This window comes from Telmatherina bonti (assembly GCF_933228915.1).
Source record: "Telmatherina bonti genome assembly, chromosome: 16".
Classification (NCBI taxonomy): Eukaryota; Metazoa; Chordata; class Actinopteri; order Atheriniformes; family Telmatherinidae; genus Telmatherina; species Telmatherina bonti.
The window spans coordinates 1,581,889-1,603,572 of record NC_136614.1 but is presented as its reverse complement, the minus strand read 5'-3'; the positions used below and the strand labels follow the sequence as shown (position 1 = coordinate 1,603,572).

The 21,684-nt window shown below is 48.9% G+C and overlaps 1 protein-coding gene across 2 annotated transcripts in view; it reads left to right on the top strand.

Annotated features, from left to right (window-relative positions):
• Window positions 1-21,335, top strand: part of e2f6 (E2F transcription factor 6) — a 51,555-nt gene extending 30,220 nt beyond the window's left edge. The window contains exons 4-10 of one of the 2 annotated variants that reach the window (XR_013771617.1): window positions 3,569-3,618; window positions 3,688-3,874; window positions 9,732-9,881; window positions 13,951-14,065; window positions 14,239-14,386; window positions 20,932-21,185; window positions 21,281-21,335. Coding sequence is in view for 1 of the 2 variants with exons in the window: in XM_079255254.1 (XP_079111380.1) it covers window positions 3,569-3,618; window positions 3,688-3,874; window positions 9,732-9,881; window positions 13,951-14,065; window positions 14,239-14,386; window positions 20,932-20,951 (670 nt within the window). In the remaining variant the exon portion in view is untranslated. Of the gene's footprint in view, window positions 1-3,568; window positions 3,619-3,687; window positions 3,875-9,731; window positions 9,882-13,950; window positions 14,066-14,238; window positions 14,387-20,931 lie in introns of both variants that reach the window. The other variant, XM_079255254.1, reaches the window with a different exon arrangement.
• The last annotated feature ends 349 nt before the right edge of the window (window positions 21,336-21,684 follow it).

The following is a 21,684-nucleotide window of genomic DNA, read 5'->3' as shown; positions in this document are numbered from 1 at the left end:
TCCATTCAGAGACACCGTAGTAAACGTTGGGGACAGAGGTCCTCTTAGAAAGACGTTATTACAGTTTTAGTACCAGTTTGTCCATTCAGAGACACCGTAGTAAACGTTGGGGACATAGATCCACTTAGAAAGACGTTATTACAGTTTTAGTACTAGTTTGTCCATTCAGAGACACCGTAGTAAACGTTGGGGACATGGGTCTTCTTAGAAAGACGTTATTACAGTTTTAGTACCAGTTTGTCCATTCAGAGACACCGTAGTAAACGTTGGGGACATAGGTCCTCTTAGAAAGACGTTATTACAGTTTTCAAGCCAGTTTGTCCATTCAGAGACACCGTAGTAAACGTTGGGGACAGAGGTCCTCTTAGAAAGACGTTATTACAGTTTTAGTACCAGTTTTTTCCATTCAGAGACACCGTAGTAAACGTTGGGGACATAGGTCCTCTTAGAAAGACGTTATTACAGTTTTAGTACCAGTTTGTCCATTCAGAGACACCGTAGTAAACGTTGGGGACATGGGTCCTCTTAGAAAGACGTTATTAATGTTTTAGTACCAGTTTTTTCCATTCAGAGACACCGTAGTAAACGTTGGGGACAGAGGTCCTCTTAGAAAGACGTTATTACAGTTTTAAAGCCAGTTTGTCCATTCAGAGACACCGTAGTAAACGTTGGGGACAGAGGTCCTCTTAGAAAGACGTTATTAGTTTTAAAGCCAGTTTGTCCATTCAGAGACACCGTAGTAAACGTTGGGGACATGGGTCCTCTTAGAAAGACGTTATTACAGTTTTAAAGCCAGTTTGTCTATTCAGAGACACCGTAGTAAACGTTGGGGACAGAGGTCCTCTTAGAAAGACGTTATTACAGTTTTAAAGCCAGTTTGTCCATTCAGAGACACCGTAGTAAACTTTGGGGACATGGGTCCTCTTAGACAGACGTTATTACAGTTTTAAAGCCAGTTTGTCCATTCAGAGACACCGTAGTAAACGTTGGGGACAGAGGTCCTCTTAGAAAGACGTTATTACAGTTTTAGTACCAGTTTGTCCATTCAGAGACACCGTAGTAAACGTTGGGGACATGGGTCGTCTTAGAAAGACGTTATTACAGTTTTAAAGCCAGTTTGTCCATTCAGAGACACCGTAGTAAACGTTGGGGACAGAGTTCCTCTTAGAAAGACGTTATTACAGTTTTAAAGCCAGTTTGTCCATTCAGAGACACCGTAGTAAACGTTGGGGACAGAGTTCCTCTTAGAAAGACGTTATTACAGTTTTAAAGCCAGTTTGTCCATTCAGAGACACCGTAGTAAACGTTGGGGACATGGGTCCTCTTAGAAAGACGTTATTACAGTTTTAAAGCCAGTTTGTCCATTCAGAGACACCGTAGTAAACGTTGGGGACATAGGTCCTCTTAGAAAGACGTTATTGCAGTTTTAAAGCCAGTTTGTCCATTCAGAGACACCGTAGTAAACGTTGGGGACATGGATCCTCTTAGAAAGATGTTATTACAGTTTTAAAGCCAGTTTGTCCATTCAGAGACACTGTAGTAAACGTTGGGGACATGGGTCCTCTTAGAAAGACGTTATTACAGTTTTAGTACCAGTTTGTCCATTCAGAGACACCGTAGTAAACGTTGGGGACATGGGTCCTCTTAGAAAGACGTTATTACAGTTTTAGTACCAGTTTGTCCATTCAGAGACACCGTAGTAAACGTTGGGGACATGGGTCCTCTTAGAAAGACGTTATTGCAGTTTTAAAGCCAGTTTGTCCATTCAGAGACACCGTAGTAAACGTTGGGGACAGAGGTCCTCTTAGAAAGACGTTATTACAGTTTTAAAGCCAGTTTGTCCATTCAGAGACACCGTAGTAAACGTTGGGGACAGAGGTCCTCTTAGAAAGACGTTATTACAGTTTTAGTACCAGTTTGTCCATTCAGAGACACCGTAGTAAACGTTGGGGACATAGATCCACTTAGAAAGACGTTATTACAGTTTTAAAGCCAGTTTGTCCATTCAGAGACACCGTAGTAAACGTTGGGGACATGGGTCCTCTTAGAAAGACGTTATTACAGTTTTAGTACCAGTTTGTCCATTCAGAGACACCGTAGTAAACGTTGGGGACAGAGGTCCTCTTAGAAAGACGTTATTACAGTTTTAGTACCAGTTTTTTCCATTCAGAGACACCATAGTAAACGTTGGGGACATGGGTCCTCTTAGAAAGACGTTATTACAGTTTTAAAGCCAGTTTGTCCATTCAGAGACACCGTAGTAAACGTTGGGGACATGGGTCCTCTTAGAAAGACGTTAATATAGTTTTAGTACCAGTTTGTCCATTCAGAGACACCGTAGTAAACGTTGGGGACATAGATCAACTTAGAAAGACGTTATCACAGTTTTAAAGCCAGTTTGTCCATTCAGAGACACCGTAGTAAACGTTGGGGACATAGGTCCTCTTAGAAAGACGTTATTACAGTTTTAGTACCAGTTTTTTCCATTCAGAGACACCGTAGTAAACGTTGGGGACATAGGTCCTCTTAGAAAGACGTTATTACAGTTTTAGTACCAGTTTGTCCATTCAGAGACACCGTAGTAAACGTTGGGGACATGGGTCGTCTTAGAAAGACGTTATTACAGTTTTAGTACCAGTTTTTTCCATTCAGAGACACCGTAGTAAACGTTGGGGACATAGGTCCTCTTAGAAAGACGTTATTACAGTTTTAGTACCAGTTTGTCCGTTCAGAGACACTGTAGTAATTGTTGGGGACATGGGTCCTCTTAGAAAGACGTTATTACAGTTTTAGTACCAGTTTGTCCATTCAGAGACACCGTAGTAAACGTTGGGGACATGGGTCCTCTTAGAAAGACGTTATTACAGTTTTAGTACCAGTTTGTCCATTCAGAGACACCGTAGTAAACGTTGGGGACAGATGTCCTCTTAGAAAGACGTTATTACAGTTTTAGTACCAGTTTGTCCGTTCAGAGACACTGTAGTAATTGTTGGGGACATGGGTCCTCTTAGAAAGACGTTATTACAGTTTTAGTACCAGTTTGTCCATTCAGAGACACCGTAGTAAACGTTGGGGACATGGGTCCTCTTAGAAAGACGTTATTACAGTTTTAAAGCCAGTTTGTCCATTCAGAGACACCGTAGTAAACGTTGGGGACATGGGTCCTCTTAGAAAGACGTTATTACAGTTTTAAAGCCAGTTTGTCCATTCAGAGACACCGTAGTAAACGTTGGGGACAGAAGTCCTCTTAGAAAGACGTTATTGCAGTTTTGAAGCCAGTTTGTCCATTCAGAGACACCGTAGTAAACGTTGGGGACAGAAGTCCTCTTAGAAAGACGTTATTGCAGTTTTGAAGCCAGTTTGTCCATTCAGAGACACCGTAGTAAACGTTGGGGACAGAGGTCCTCTTAGAAAGACGTTATTACAGTTTTTGTACCAGTTTGTCCATTCAGAGACACCGTAGTAAACGTTGGGGACAGAGGTCCTCTTAGAAAGACGTTATTAACAATGAAGGATATATTTTTGCCAGCGGTGGTCCCAGGCTGATGATGACATGTTGTGTCTGCAGTGGACTGAAGCGGAAGACGACGACTGCAGCCGGCGCTCGGACCAGAGAAGGTTTGTCTCAGATGGAAGCAAGCCCCAGAAAAACATTGCAAGCTGTTCATCTTCCTGTCCTCCTCTCAGACGTGTCCCTGGGACTGCTGACGCAGCGTTTCCTCAGCCTGTTCCTGAAAACGCCGGACAACTCGCTGGACATCAGGACGGCCATCAGCAGCTTGCAGACACGACGGCGGCGCGTCTATGACATCACCAACGTGCTGGAGGGAATTAAACTGCTGGACAAGAAGTCGGCCAATTTGGTCCAGTGGGTGTAAGTGGACCTCCATGTCCATCTGAATGTCTTCAGGGATGGAGGGATGGATGGATGGATGGATGGATGGATGGATGGAGGAACAGATGGAGGGATGGATGGAGGAACAGATGGAGGGATGGATGGATGGATGAACAGATGGAGGAATGGATGGAGGAACAGATGGCGGGATGGATGGATGGATGAACAGATGGAGGGATGGATGGAGGAATGGATGGATGAACAGATGGAGGAATGGATGGAGAAATGATGGATGAACAGATGGAGGAATGGATGGAGGAACAGATGGCGGGATGGATGGATGGATGAACAGATGGAGGAATGGATGGAGGAATGGATGGATGAACAGATGGAGGAATGGATGGAGAAATGATGGATGAACAGATGGAGGAATGGATGGAGGAACGGATGGAGGGAGGGAGGAACAGATGGATGGAGGAATGGATGGATGAACAGATGGAGGAATGGATGGAGGAACAGATGGAGGAATGGATGGATGAACAGATGGAGGAATGGATGGAGGAACAGATGGAGGAATGGATGGAGGAACAGATGGAGGAATGGATGGAGGAACGGATGGAGGGAGGGAGGAACAGATGTATGGATGGATGGATGAACGGATGGAGGAATGGATGGATGAACAGATGGAGGAATGGATGGATGAACAGATGGAGGAATGGATGGAGGAACGGATGGAGGAATGGATGGAGGAACAGATGGAGGAATGGATGGAGGAACGGATGGAGGAATGGATGGAGGAATGGATGGATGAACAGATGGAGGAATGGATGGAGGAACAGATGGAGGAATGGATGGATGAACAGATGGAGGAATGGATGGATGAACAGATGGAGGAATGGATGGAGGGAGGGAGGGAGGAACAGATGGAGGAATGGAGGGAGGGAGGGAGGAACAGATGGAGGAATGGATGGAGGAATGGATGGAGGGAGGGAGGGAGGAACAGATGGAGGAATGGATGGAGGAACGGATGGAGGGAGGGAGGAACAGATGGATGGATGGATGAACAGATGGAGGAACGGATGGAGGAATGGATGGATGAACAGATGGAGGAATGGATGGATGAACAGATGGAGGAATGGATGGATGAACAGATGGAGGAATGGATGGAGGAACGGATGGAGGAACGGATGGAGGAACAGATGGATGGATGAACGGATGGAGGAATGGATGGAGGAACAGATGGAGGAATGGATGGAGGAACAGATGGAGGAATGGATGGAGGAACGGATGGAGGAATGGATGGAGGAACGGATGGAGGAACGGATGGAGGAACAGATGGATGGATGAACGGATGGAGGAATGGATGGATGAACAGATGGAGGAATGGATGGATGAACAGATGGAGGAATGGATGGAGGAATGGATGGAGGAACAGATGGAGGAATGGATGGATGAACAGATGGAGGAATGGATGGAGGAACAGATGGAGGAATGGATGGAGGAACAGATGGATGAACAGATGGAGGAATGGATGGAGGAACAGATGGAGGAATGGATGGAGGAATGGATGGATGAACAGATGGAGGAATGGATGGAGGAACAGATGGAGGAATGGATGGAGGAACAGATGGAGGAATGGATGGAGGAACGGATGGAGGGAGGGTGGAATAGAAGGATGGATGGATGGAGGAACGGATGGAGGGAGGGAGGAACAGATGGATGGATGGATGGATGAACGGATGGAGGAATGGATGGATGAACAGATGGAGGAATGGATGGATGAACAGATGGAGGAATGGATGGAGGAACAGATGGAGGGAGGGAGGAACAGATGGATGGATGGATGGAGGAATGGATGGAGGAACGGATGGAGGAATGGATGGAGGAACAGATGGAGGGATGAACAGATGGAGGAATGGATGGAGGAACAGATGGCGGGATGGATGGATGGATGAACAGATGGAGGGATGGATGGATGAACAGATGGAGGAATGGATGGAGGAACGGATGGAGGAATGGATGGATGAACAGATGGAGGAATGGATGGAGAAATGATGGATGAACAGATGGAGGAATGGATGGAGGAACGGATGGAGGGAGGGAGGAACAGATGGATGGAGGAATTGATGGATGAACAGATGGAGGAACGGATGGAGGAACAGATGGAGGAATGGATGGATGAACAGATGGAGGAATGGATGGAGGAACGGATGGAGGGAGGGAGGAACAGATGTATGGATGGATGGATGAACGGATGGAGGAATGGATGGATGAACAGATGGAGGAATGGATGGATGAACAGATGGAGGAATGGATGGAGGAACGGATGGAGGAATGGATGGAGGAATGGATGGAGGAATGGATGGAGGAACGGATGGAGGAATGGATGGATGAACAGATGGAGGAATGGATGGAGGAACAGATGGAGGAATGGATGGATGAACAGATGGAGGAATGGATGGAGGAACGGATGGAGGAACGGATGGAGGAATGGATGGAGGAATGGATGGAGGAACAGATGGAGGAACGGATGGAGGAACAGATGGAGGAACGGATGGAGGAATGGATGGAGGAACGGATGGAGGAATGGATGGATGAACAGATGGAGGAATGGATGGATGAACAGATGGAGGAATGGATGGAGGGAGGGAGGGAGGAACAGATGGAGGAATGGATGAACAGATGGAGGAACGGATGGAGGAATGGATGGATGAACAGATGGAGGAATGGATGGAGGAACGGATGGATGAACAGATGGAGGAATGGATGGATGAACAGATGGAGGAATGGATGGAGGAATGGATGGAGGAACGGATGGAGGAATGGATGGAGGAACGGATGGAGGAATGGATGGATGAACAGATGGAGGAATGGATGGAGGAACGGATGGAGGAACGGATGGAGGAATGGATGGAGGAACGGATGGAGGAACGGATGGATGAACAGATGGAGGAATGGATGGAGGAACAGATGGAGGAATGGATGGAGGAACAGATGGAGGAATGGATGGAGGAACAGATGGAGGAATGGATGGATGAATGGATGGAGGAACGGATGGAGGAACGGATGGAGGAATGGATGGAGGAACAGATGGAGGAACAGATGGATGGATGGATGGAGGAACGGATGGAGGGAGGGAGGAACAGATGGATGGATGGATGGATGAACGGATGGAGGAATGGATGGAGGAACGGATGGAGGAATGGATGGATGAACAGATGGAGGAATGGATGGAGGGAGGGAGGAACAGATGGATGGATGGATGGAGGAATGGATGGAGGAATGGATGGAGGAACGGATGGAGGAATGGATGGAGGAATGGATGGATGAACAGATGGAGGAATGGATGGATGAACAGATGGAGGAATGGATGGAGGAACGGATGGAGGGAGGGAGGAACAGATGTATGGATGGATGGATGAACGGATGGAGGAATGGATGGATGAACAGATGGAGGAATGGATGGATGAAAAGATGGAGGAATGGATGGAGGAACGGATGGAGGGAGGGAGGAACAGATGTATGGATGGATGGATGAACGGATGGAGGAACGGATGGAGGAACGGATGGAGGAATGGATGGAGGAACGGATGGAGGAACGGATGGAGGAATGGATGGATGAACAGATGGAGGAACAGATGGAGGGAGGGAGGAACAGATGTATGGATGGATGGATGAACAGATGGAGGAATGGATGGAGGAACAGATGGAGGGAGGGAGGAACAGATGGATGGATGGATGGAGGAATGGATGGAGGAACGGATGGAGGAATGGATGGATGAACAGATGGAGGAATGGATGGAGGAACAGATGGAGGAATGGATGGATGAACAGATGGAGGAATGGATGGAGGAACGGATGGAGGGAGGGAGGAACAGATGTATGGATGGATGGATGAACGGATGGAGGAATGGATGGATGAACAGATGGAGGAATGGATGGAGGAACGGATGGAGGAATGGATGGAGGAATGGATGGAGGAATGGATGGAGGAACGGATGGAGGAATGGATGGATGAACAGATGGAGGAATGGATGGAGGAACAGATGGAGGAACGGATGGAGGAATGGATGGAGGAACAGATGGAGGAACGGATGGAGGAATGGATGGATGAACAGATGGAGGAATGGATGGATGAACAGATGGAGGAATGGATGGAGGGAGGGAGGGAGGAACAGATGGAGGAATGGATGAACAGATGGAGGAACGGATGGAGGAATGGATGGATGAACAGATGGAGGAATGGATGGAGGAACGGATGGATGAACAGATGGAGGAATGGATGGATGAACAGATGGAGGAATGGATGGAGGAATGGATGGAGGAACGGATGGAGGAACGGATGGAGGAACGGATGGATGAACAGATGGAGGAATGGATGGATGAACAGATGGAGGAATGGATGGAGGAACAGATGGAGGAATGGATGGAGGAACGGATGGAGGAATGGATGGAGGAACGGATGGAGGAACGGATGGATGAACAGATGGAGGAATGGATGGAGGAACAGATGGAGGAACGGATGGAGGAACAGATGGAGGAATGGATGGAGGAACAGATGGAGGAATGGATGGATGAATGGATGGAGGAACGGATGGAGGAACGGATGGAGGAATGGATGGAGGAACAGATGGAGGAACAGATGGATGGATGGATGGAGGAACGGATGGAGGGAGGGAGGAACAGATGGATGGATGGATGGATGAACGGATGGAGGAATGGATGGAGGAACGGATGGAGGAATGGATGGATGAACAGATGGAGGAATGGATGGAGGGAGGGAGGAACAGATGGATGGATGGATGGAGGAATGGATGGAGGAATGGATGGAGGAACGGATGGAGGAATGGATGGAGGAATGGATGGATGAACAGATGGAGGAATGGATGGAGGAATGGATGGATGAACAGATGGAGGAATGGATGGAGGAACGGATGGAGGGAGGGAGGAACAGATGTATGGATGGATGGATGAACGGATGGAGGAATGGATGGATGAACAGATGGAGGAATGGATGGATGAAAAGATGGAGGAATGGATGGAGGAACGGATGGAGGGAGGGAGGAACAGATGTATGGATGGATGGATGAACGGATGGAGGAACGGATGGAGGAACGGATGGAGGAATGGATGGAGGAACGGATGGAGGAACGGATGGAGGAATGGATGGATGAACAGATGGAGGAATGGATGGAGGAACAGATGGAGGGAGGGAGGAACAGATGTATGGATGGATGGATGAACAGATGGAGGAATGGATGGAGGAACAGATGGAGGGAGGGAGGAACAGATGGATGGATGGATGGAGGAATGGATGGAGGAACGGATGGAGGAATGGATGGATGAACAGATGGAGGAATGGATGGAGGAATGGATGGATGAACAGATGGAGGAATGGATGGAGGAACGGATGGAGGGAGGGAGGAACAGATGTATGGATGGATGGATGAACGGATGGAGGAATGGATGGATGAACAGATGGAGGAATGGATGGATGAAAAGATGGAGGAATGGATGGAGGAACGGATGGAGGGAGGGAGGAACAGATGTATGGATGGATGGATGAACGGATGGAGGAACGGATGGATGAACGGATGGAGGAATGGATGGAGGAACGGATGGAGGAATGGATGGAGGAACGGATGGAGGAATGGATGGATGAACAGATGGAGGAATGGATGGAGGAACAGATGGAGGGATGGAGGAACAGATGTATGGATGGATGGATGAACAGATGGAGGAATGGATGGATGAACAGATGGAGGGAGGGAGGAACAGATGGATGGATGAACAGATGGAGGAATGGATGGAGGGAGGGAGGAACAGATGGATGGATGGATGGAGGTTTGACACCATGGATGGGCTGCCCGGTGCACCGGTCTCTGTCTATGTCCAGAGGACGCTGTCCGGTCTCCAGCTTCCTAGAGAAGGAGGAGTCTCGGGGGGAGATGGAGAGCCTGAAGGTGGTGGAGGACACGTTGGACACGCTCATTAAAAGCTGCGCCCAGCAGCTGTTTGACATGACCGACAACCTGCAGAATGCTGCATATCCTTTACATCAGACCCAGGTCAGAGGTCACTGCTCTGACACTAACCCCCATTCCAGCATTGCTGTGGTTTTCTTCTGACACGCCATTTCACGCGGGGAGCAGGTCAGACCCGGAGCGCCACAACAGTAAGCCCTTCCTGATGGAAGACTGGGTCAGAGGACCGTAAGCCCTTCCTGAGGGAAGACGGGGTCAGAGGACCGTAAGCCCTTCCTGATGGAAGACTGGGTCAGAGGACCGTAAGCCCTTCCTGATGGAAGACGGGGTCAGAGGACCGTAAGCCCTTCCTGATGGAAGACGGGGTCAGAGGACCGTAAGCCCTTCCTGATGGAAGACGGGGTCAGAGGACCGTAAGCCCTTCCTGATGGAAGACGGGGTCAGAGGACCGTAAGCCCTTCCTGATGGAAGACGGGGTCAGAGGACCGTAAGCCCTTCCTGATGGAAGACGGGGTCAGAGGACCGTAAGCCCTTCCTGATGGAAGACGGGGTCAGAGGACCGTAAGCCCTTCCTGATGGAAGACGGGGTCAGAGGACCGTAAGCCCTTCCTGATGGAAGACGGGGTCAGAGGACCGTAAGCCCTTCCTGATGGAAGACGGGGTCAGAGGACCGTAAGCCCTTCCTGATGGAAGACGGGGTCAGAGGACCGTAAGCCCTTCCTGATGGAAGACGGGGTCAGAGGACCGTAAGCCCTTCCTGATGGAAGACTGGGTCAGAGGACCGTAAGCCCTTCCTGATGGAAGACGGGGTCAGAGGACCGTAAGCCCTTCCTGATGGAAGACGGGGTCAGAGGACCGTAAGCCCTTCCTGATGGAAGACTGGGTCAGAGGACCGTAAGCCCTTCATGATGGAAGACGGGGTCAGAGGACCGTAAGCCCTTCCTGATGGAAGACGGGGTCAGAGGACCGTAAGCCCTTCCTGATGGAAGACGGGGTCAGAGGACCGTAAGCCCTTCCTGATGGAAGACTGGGTCAGAGGACCGTAAGCCCTTCATGATGGAAGACGGGGTCAGAGGACCGTAAGCCCTTCCTGATGGAAGACTGGGTCAGAGGACCGTAAGCCCTTCCTGATGGAAGACGGGGTCAGAGGACCGTAAGCCCTTCCTGATGGAAGACGGGGTCAGAGGACCGTAAGCCCTTCCTGATGGAAGACGGGGTCAGAGGACCGTAAGCCCTTCCTGATGGAAGACGGGGTCAGAGGACCGTAAGCCCTTCCTGATGGAAGACGGGGTCAGAGGACCGTAAGCCCTTCCTGATGGAAGACTGGGTCAGAGGACCGTAAGCCCTTCATGATGGAAGACGGGGTCAGAGGACCGTAAGCCCTTCCTGATGGAAGACTGGGTCAGAGGACCGTAAGCCCTTCCTGATGGAAGACGGGGTCAGAGGACCGTAAGCCCTTCCTGATGGAAGACGGGGTCAGAGGACCGTAAGCCCTTCCTGATGGAAGACGGGGTCAGAGGACCGTAAGCCCTTCCTGATGGAAGACGGGGTCAGAGGACCGTAAGCCCTTCCTGATGGAAGACGGGGTCAGAGGACCGTAAGCCCTTCCTGATGGAAGACGGGGTCAGAGGACCGTAAGCCCTTCCTGATGGAAGACGGGGTCAGAGGACCGTAAGCCCTTCCTGATGGAAGACGGGGTCAGAGGACCGTAAGCCCTTCCTGATGGAAGACGGGGTCAGAGGACCGTAAGCCCTTCCTGATGGAAGACGGGGTCAGAGGACCGTAAGCCCTTCCTGATGGAAGACTGGGTCAGAGGACCGTAAGCCCTTCCTGATGGAAGACTGGGTCAGAGGACCGTAAGCCCTTCCTGATGGAAGACGGGGTCAGAGGACCGTAAGCCCTTCCTGATGGAAGACGGGGTCAGAGGACCGTAAGCCCTTCCTGATGGAAGACGGGGTCAGAGGACCGTAAGCCCTTCCTGATGGAAGACGGGGTCAGAGGACCGTAAGCCCTTCCTGATGGAAGACGGGGTCAGAGGACCGTAAGCCCTTCCTGATGGAAGACTGGGTCAGAGGACCGTAAGCCCTTCCTGATGGAAGACTGGGTCAGAGGACCGTAAGCCCTTCCTGATGGAAGACTGGGTCAGAGGACCGTAAGCCCTTCCTGATGGAAGACGGGGTCAGAGGACCGTAAGCCCTTCCTGATGGAAGACTGGGTCAGAGGACCGTAAGCCCTTCCTGATGGAAGACGGGGTCAGAGGACCGTAAGCCCTTCCTGATGGAAGACGGGGTCAGAGGACCGTAAGCCCTTCCTGATGGAAGACGGGGTCAGAGGACCGTAAGCCCTTCCTGATGGAAGACGGGGTCAGAGGACCGTAAGCCCTTCCTGATGGAAGACGGGGTCAGAGGACCGTAAGCCCTTCCTGATGGAAGACTGGGTCAGAGGACCGTAAGCCCTTCCTGATGGGCTTACGGTTTTGTTTTGTTTTTATTGCGTGTCCTTATTGCCGTAATGTAAAACATGTATTTGCATGAAAATGATCTAATTAATTTTGGACTTTTAAACATACTTTGTAATAAATTTTAAGTAGACTTTGTTATAAATGCGTTATTTTTCCACGGTCACGGAGTACTGATTAGTTAACTGGTCATAACATCTTTTATTGATTCAGCAATAATTTTTTGTCTACAAGAAAGAAACTTCAATGTAAAAACAATTAAATATCAAATGTAGAGGACTGTCTTGTGTAGAGAATGTCTTGTGATTCCTTGGTGACCATGGTGCAGTTGGCGTAGCACTGCTTCTAGACCTGGCGGAGGTATCACCACGCGTGAAACCACAATACACAATCATCTTGCACACTCAACTCTGTTTTTCTCACCAACTAAGGCTGGAATGCAGGATCTTAGTGCTGCGGCGGCCAGCCCTGTTGGATGAACTGTCGTACTCGGGATAGGGCTGGGTCTTTGTGTGTCCACTGGCTCAGTTCACTTGTTGTCACCAGCGTCATGTCCTCCATCATCAGCACCCAGTCTTCTTCCTCTCTCTTAGTGGATGGTTGCGGCAGAGGTAGTCAGCTCAAAGCATCAGCATTGCTGTGGTGTTTATCTGGCTTATAAACAATTTCATATTCATAAGCTCTCAAAGTCACTGCCCAACATTGAATGCGGGGAGATGCCATTTGAGGCACTACTTTTCATCTCATTGAAAAGTGACAGTCATGGTTTGTGGTCAGTGCAAATGACAAATCTTCTTCCATATAGGTATTTATGGAAGCGCTGAATGCCAAACATCACGGCCAGTCTTTCTGTGTCCAGTTGGGAGTAGTTGGATTCTGCAGTCGTGAGTGTTCGTGACATAAAGCCGATGGGTCTCTCTTGCCCGTCTGACATGCGACAACATCACCCCGACTCCGAATGGCGATGCATCACATGACAGCATTAAGTCTTTTTGGCTGTCGTAGTGCCCTAACACCTCTGACGACTGCATTAGTCTTTTAGATTCAATAAAAGCTTTCTCTTGCTCCTCCTGCCAACTCCACTGAGTGTCTTTTCTTAATAGTTTGTGCAAGGGAGCTAACAACGTTGACAGGTTTGGTGAGAATCTGTTGTAATAGTTCAGTAAGCCTAAATAAGCTCTTAGCTCTGTGACTTCGGTAGGTGCTGGTTCCTGTTCTATATAGATGTCTATATATGTTTCCATCATCAGTTTTAACATCTTTAAACACGAGTGACTCACCTTCATCTTCCAGTTTTTTTATGCTGTCTGAAAATATAATTATCATTATTCACAGCATCAACAATAATGGAAAATACATCAATGTCCAGAGACAGTTGACAAACTCATATTTTTTTTAAATTTTATTTTAATAAATTCTTTTAAGGAATCAAGATTATTTGTTACCTTTTTTTATTTCAACCATTTCCCTGGTTCTTCACAAAACTCATTTTTAGTTCATATGAACCTTTTTATCTCAAATTCTGACCATCCATTGGTTCTGTGTTCTCCAGCATTAAACCAGAGTAACTTTCTTTGCTGCCACCAAGACAATTTTAGGAAGCTTTCATCTTTTTTTGTTGTTTTTACCACATATAAAAAGGAAAGTGTTTACTTTTTTAACCTCTCCTGCACCCTGGCCTATGTGACCCATGAGGACATCAGCCGTCTCGAATCCTTCCAGGAACAGACGGTTATCGCAGTTAAAGCTCCAGAGGAAACCAGATTGGAGGTTCCTGCACCAAAAGAGGTAAAAACCAAAGTTTTGAAAGTTCTGAAAGGATGAGTTCCAGTTTAAGCTTTGATTTTCCGATTGGAATACATTTTACAGGAAATACTACACATCTGATACTAGCTGGATGATGCATTCAGGGTTGGTATGAATAAACAATGTTGAGTCAGATCCTGTGTGTGTTGATGCAGGACAGCATCCAGGTCCATCTGAAGGGGGGGAAGGGTCCCATCCTGGTAAAGACTTGTGATGTTAGTGGAGAGGAAATGACGGGAATGAATAGCAGCTGCTTCCTGTTGCTGGAGGAAAGTCGGATAAAGACAACTTTTCTTCACCCAGGTAACTGCCCGTAAACCAATTCTACCCCACCAACGTAACTGCCGTAAACTGACTCTACCCCACCAACGTAACTGCCGTAAACTGACTCTACCCCACCAAGGCAACTGCCTGCAAACCGACTCTACCCCTCCAAGTTAACTGCCTGCAAACTGACTCTACCCCTCCAAGTTAACTGCCTGCAAACTGACTCTACCCCACCAAAGTAACTGCCGTAAACTGACGCTACCCCACCAAGGTAACTGCCTGCAAACTGACTCTACCCCACCAAAGTAACTGCCGTAAACTGACGCTACCCCACCAAGGTAACTCCCTGTAAACCGACTCTACCCCACCAAGGTAACTCCCTGTAAACCGACTCTACCCCACCAAGGTAACTCCCTGTAAACCGACTCTACCCCACCAAGGTAACTGCCTGCAAACCGACTCTACCCCTCCAAGGTAACTGCCTGCAAACTGACTCTACCACACCACAGTAACTGCCGTAAACTGACTCTACCTCACAAAGGTAACTGTCCCTCAAACTGACTCTAGCCCACCGAAGTAATTGCCCGCACACCAATTCTACCCCACCACGGCAACTGTCCCGTAAACCGACTCTACCTCACCACAGTAACTGCCCGTAAACCAATTCTATCCCACCAAGGTAACTGTCGTAAACGGACTCTACCACACCAAGGTAACTGTCCCTCAAACCGACTCTACCCCACCAAGGTAACTGCCCGCAAACCAATTCTACCCCTCTCAGGTAACTGTCCCGTAAACTGACTACCCCACCACGGTAACTGTCCCATAAACCGACTCTACCCCACCACAGTAGCTGCCCGTAAACCAATTCTATCCCACCAAGGTAACTGTCCCACTAACCGACTCTACCGCACAAAAGTAACAGCTCATAAACCGGCTCTACCCCACCACGGTAACTGTCTGTAAACCAATTCTATCCCACCAAGGTAACTGTCCCACTAACCGACTGTACCGCACTAAAGTAACTACTCGCAAACCGACTCTACCCCGCCATGGTAACTGACGTAAACTGACTCTACCACACCATGGGAACTGTACCACTAGCCAACTCTACCGCACCAAGGTATCTGCTCGCAAACCGACTCTACCCCACCACAGTAACTGCCCGTAACCCAATTCTATCCCACAAAGGTAACTGTCCCTCAAACCGACTCTACCCCACCGGGGTAACAGCCCATAATCCAATTTTACCCCACCAAGGTAACTGCCTGCAAACCGACTCTTCCCCACCAAAGTAACTGCTCGCAAACCGACTCTACCCCACCAAGGTAACTGTCTGAAAACCGACTCTACCCCACCAAGGTAACTGTCCCACTAACCGACTCTACCGCACCAAGGTAACTGCTCGCAAACCGACTCTACCCACCACAGTAACTGCCCGTAAACCAATTCTATCCCACAAAGGTAACTGTCCCTCAAACCGACTCTACCCCACCAAGGTAACTGCCCTCAAACCAATTCTACCCCACCAAGGTAACTGCTCGCAAACCGACCCTACCCCACCATGGTAACTGCCCGCAAACCAATTCAATCCCACCAAGGTAACTGCCTGCAAGCCGACTCTACCCCACCAAGGTAACTGCCCGTAAACCGACCCTACCCCACCATGGTAACTGCCCGTAAACCAATTCAACCCCACCAAGGTAACTGCCTGCAAGCCGACTCTACCCCACCAAGGTAACTGCCCGTAAACCGACCCTACCCCACCATGGTAACTGCCCGTAAACCAATTCAACCCCACCAAGGTAACTGCCTGCAAGCCGACTCTACCCCACCAAGGTAACTGCCTGCAAACCGACTCTACCCCACCAAGGTAACTGCCGTAAGCTGACTCTACCACACCAAGGTAACTGCCGTAAATTGACTGTACCCCACCAAGGTAACTGACCGCAAACCAATTCTACCCCACTCAGGTAACTGTCCCGTAAACTGACTACCTCACAATGGTAACTGTCCCTCAAACCGACTCTAGCCCACCAAGGTAACTGCCGTAAGCTGACTCTACCACACCAAGGTAACTGCCGTAAATTGACTGTACCCCACCAAAGTAACTGCCCGCAAACCAATTCTACCCCACCACGGTAAAGCCTGTTACATACTCCCCGAGAAGCGAGAAGTTTTCTCTTGTTCTCGAGGCTCCGAGAAGAAAATGACGTTGTTTTGTTCTCGCGGACGTGTTTGAGGACAGTTCTTGACACACCGGGCTGGCAGAACTTTTTTCTTGCGGGGCTGCGAGAAGTATCGTGTGATTGGCCGGACATTGGAGGTGGGCGTCGTTAACACAGAGAAAGCATGAAGCGGAGTTGCTGCTTCCGTGTGTTTGATGTTGCTGGTAAAACGGATTGTTTTGATAAAACAGCTTATCGAGGTGGTGAGAAAGTACGAACATTTTTACATGTGGCAATAAAACACTCGGATCCAGCCGCGTGCACAACCCACCCTGCCGCGGACGAAGCTGCTCGTTAAATATGAAACTAGAAGCTCAGAGAGCGGAAACCTCCACCAAGCACAATGTTTAAGAATCCTTTTAAAACATTCCTGGATCCAAACGGTGATCCTGATCACCACCAGAATTTAATCAGTTCTTCATTTTTACATTTGCAACAACTCTTGAAATATTTATAAAATCCCCCCATAACCTTTTAAGTTATCTTAAGCAAAAAGACGCCTGGGAAAACAACCTCCTCGGCGGACGTAACAACCGGGTTCATTGCACATAAAGCAGACATCGCCCCCCGCAGTGATCCCTCCCCACTGCAGACGTGCTTCTCGTGGAGTATGTATGGACCTGCCGAAGTACACGTTTTTTCTTGTTCTTGCAGCCTCGAGAACAAGAACTCAGTTCTTGCTTCTCGTGGAGGATGGAACAGGCTTAACTGTCCCGTAAACCGACTCTACCCCACCACAGTAGCTGCCCGTAAACCAGATCTATCCCACCAAGGTAACTGTCGTAAACTGACTCTACCACAGCAAGGTAACTGTCCCTCAAACCGACTCTACCCCACCAAGGTAACTGCCCACAAACCGACTCTACCCCACCAAGGTAACTGTCCCGCAAACCAATTCTACCCCTCTCAGGTAACTGTCCCGTAAACTGACTACCCCACCACAGTAGCTGTCCATTAAACCGTTTCTACCCCACCACAGTAGCTGCCCGTAAACCAATTCTATCCCACCAAGGTAACTGTCAAAAACTGACTCTACCACACCAAGGTAACTGTCCCACTAACCGACTCTACCCCACAAAAGTAACTACTCGCAAACCGACTCTACCCCGCCAAGGTAACTGACGTAAACTGACTCTACCACACCAAGGTAACTGCTCGCAAACCGACTCTACCCCACCACAGTAACTGCCCATAAACCAATTCTATCCCACAAAGGTAACTGTCCCTCAAACCGACTCTACCCCACCAAGGTAACAGCCCATAATCCAATTTTACCCCACCAAGGTAACTACCCGTAAACCGACTCTACCCCACCAAGGTAACTGATCGCAAACCGACTCTACCCCACCACAGTAACTGCCCATAAACCAATTCTATCCCACAAACGTAACTGTCCCTCAAACCGACTCTACCCCACCAAGGTAACAGCCCATAATCCAATTTTACCCCACCAAGGTAACTACCCGTAAACCGACTCTACCCCACCAAGGTAACTGATCGCAAACCGACTCTACCCCACCACAGTAACTGCCCATAAACCAATTCTATCCCACAAAGGTAACTGTCCCTCAAACCGACTCTACCCCACCAAGGTAACAGCCCATAATCCAATTTTACCCCACCAAGGTAACTACCCGTAAACCGACTCTACCCCACCAAGGTAACTGATCGCAAACCGACTCTACCCCACCATGGTAACTGCCCGCAAACCAATTCTATCCCACCAAGGTAACTGTCCCTCAAACCGACTCTACCCCACCAAGGTAACTGCCCGCAAACCAATTCTACCCCTCTCAGGTAACTGTCCCATAAACCGACTCTACCGCACAAAAGTAACTACTCGCAAACCAACTCTACCCCGCCAAGTTAACTGACGTAAACTGACTCTACCACACAACGGTACCTGCTCGCAAACCGACTCTACCCCACCACAGTAACTGCCCGTAAACCAATTCTATCCCACAAAGGTAACTGTCCCTCAAACCGACTCTACCCCACCAGGGTAACAGCCCATAATCCAATTTTACCCCACCAAGGTAACTGATCGCAAACCGACTCTACCCCACCATGGTAACTGCCCGCGAACAGATTCAACCCCACCAAGGTAACTGCCTGCAAGCCGACTCTACCCCACCAAGGTAACTGCCCGCAAACCAATTCTACCCCTCTCAGGTAACTGTCCCGTAAACTGACTACCCCACCACGGTAACTGTCCCATAAACCGACTCTCCCCCACCACAGTAGCTGCCCGTAAACCAATTCTATCCCACCAAGGTAACTGTCCCACTAACCGACTCTACCGCACAAAAGTAACTGCTCACAAACCAACTCTACCCCACCACGGTAACTGTCCGTAAACCAATTCTATCCCACCAAGGTAACTGTTGTAAACTGACTCTACCACACCAAGGTAACTGTCCCACTAACAGACTCTACCGAATCAAGGTAACTGCTCGCAAACCGACTCTACCCCACCAAGGTAACTGTCCCACTAACCGACTCTACCCCACAAAAGTAACTACTCGCAAACTGACTCTACCACACCAAGGTAACTGTCCCACTAACCGACTCTACCCCACAAAAGTAACTACTCGCAAACCGACTCTACCCCGCCAAGGTAACTGACGTAAACTGACTCTACCACACCAAGGTAACTGCTCGCAAACCGACTCTACCCCACCACAGTAACTGCCCATAAACCAATTCTATCCCACAAAGGTAACTGTCCCTCAAACCGACTCTACCCCACCAAGGTAACAGCCCATAATCCAATTTTACCCCACCAAGGTAACTACCCGTAAACCGACTCTACCCCACCAAGGTAACTGATCGCAAACCGACTCTACCCCACCACAGTAACTGCCCATAAACCAATTCTATCCCACAATGGTAACTGTCCCTCAAACCGACTCTACCCCACCAAGGTAACAGCCCATAATCCAATTTTACCCCACCAAGGTAACTACCCGTAAACCGACTCTACCCCACCAAGGTAACTGATCGCAAACCGACTCTACCCCACCATGGTAACTGCCCGCAAACCAATTCTATCCCACCAAGGTAACTGTCCCTCAAACCGACTCTACCCCACCAAGGTAACTGCCCGCAAACCAATTCTACCCCTCTCAGGTAACTGTCCCATAAACCGACTCTACCGCACAAAAGTAACTACTCGCAAACCAACTCTACCCCGCCAAGTTAACTGACGTAAACTGACTCTACCACACAACGGTACCTGCTCGCAAACCGACTCTACCCCACCACAGTAACTGCCCGTAAACCAATTCTATCCCACAAAGGTAACTGTCCCTCAAACCGACTCTACCCCACCAGGGTAACAGCCCATAATCCAATTTTACCCCACCAAGGTAACTGATCGCAAACCGACTCTACCCCACCATGGTAACTGCCCGCGAACAGATTCAACCCCACCAAGGTAACTGCCTGCAAGCCGACTCTACCCCACCAAGGTAACTGCCCGCAAACCAATTCTACCCCTCTCAGGTAACTGTCCCGTAAACTGACTACCCCACCACGGTAACTGTCCCATAAACCGACTCTCCCCCACCACAGTAGCTGCCCGTAAACCAATTCTATCCCACCAAGGTAACTGTCCCACTAACCGACTCTACCGCACAAAAGTAACTGCTCACAAACCAACTCTACCCCACCACGGTAACTGTCCGTAAACCAATTCTATCCCACCAAGGTAACTGTTGTAAACTGACTCTACCACACCAAGGTAACTGTCCCACTAACAGACTCTACCGAATCAAGGTAACTGCTCGCAAACCGACTCTACCCCACCAAGGTAACTGCTCGCAAACTGACTCTACCCACCACAGTAACTGCCCGTAGACCAATTCTATCCCACCTCGGTCACTGCCCGTAAGCCAATTCTATCCCACCTCGGTCACTGCCCGTAAGCCAATTCTATCCCACCTCAGTCACTGCCCGTAAGCCAGATCTATCCCCCAAAGGTAACTGTCCCTCAAACCGACTCTATCCCACCAAGGTAACTGCTTGCAAACCGACTCTACCCCACCATGGTTACTGCCCGCAAACCAATTCAACCCCACCAAGGTAACTGCCTGCAAGCCGACTCTACCCCACCCAGGTAACTGCCGTAAACTGACTCTACCACACCAAGGTAACTGCCGTGAGCTGACTCTACCCCACCAAGGTAACTGCCTGCAAACCAATTCTACCCTACTCAGGTAACTGTCCCGTAAATTGACTACCTCACAAAGGTAACTGTCCCTGAAACCAATTCTACCCCAACAAGGTAACTGTCCTGTAAACTGATCTGTATCAACACATCAGTAAAATAATTGGTTGTTTCCAATGTTGCAGAGGCCATTCTGAGCACCTAGCCCGTGGATGACCAGCAGAGTGGGCCACCAGCCGTCTGCAGTGTTTGGGCAGAAAATATACAGAAAAATAGCTGGATTTTGCACAAACTAAAAATGAAATGGATGTGGAAAAGCTGCAGATTATTGGCTGTCAGGAAGGAATATGATCAGCTGGAAGTGTGGAAGCAGATCAGGAAGAAGAAGACTCGGGTTTTCCATCTTTAATAAGTCCACCAATGAAGATGGGGATTATTGGTAAAAACTGACCTCTGCCACATTACACATAATAATCCTGACTAGATTTACTGCAAACTAACTTTGTATTTTGTGTTTCTGTTTGTCTCCTGGAGTTAAAATATTTTGTTGTGAAAAAAACTTGTTAGAAAATAAAGAAAAAAGGGATTCGTATGGTGTCCTTTTTAAAGAGCAGAGGAAACAAGTCTTAATGTTTCATTAGTTTTCCTGTTTTTGGTATTATTTTCCTGGACCGGGACCCTCTGAGCTGACTGAGGCTTTATTTATATTTCACTTCCTGCAAGACGAAGACCAGCTGAACCAAGGACAACAATTTCCTCAAGGTTATTTAAACTCTTCAAACATTCAGACCAGTCAGTTTTTAAACCTCTTCATCGTAGTTCATAGTTCTGCTGTGGTCTGTTTGACTGCAGTCAGCTGGAATGTCTGCCCAGAAACAGAAGTGCGGCAGCAATGAGCTGATTTAATGTGAGGCTCGCGGTCACCTCATCCCGCCTGT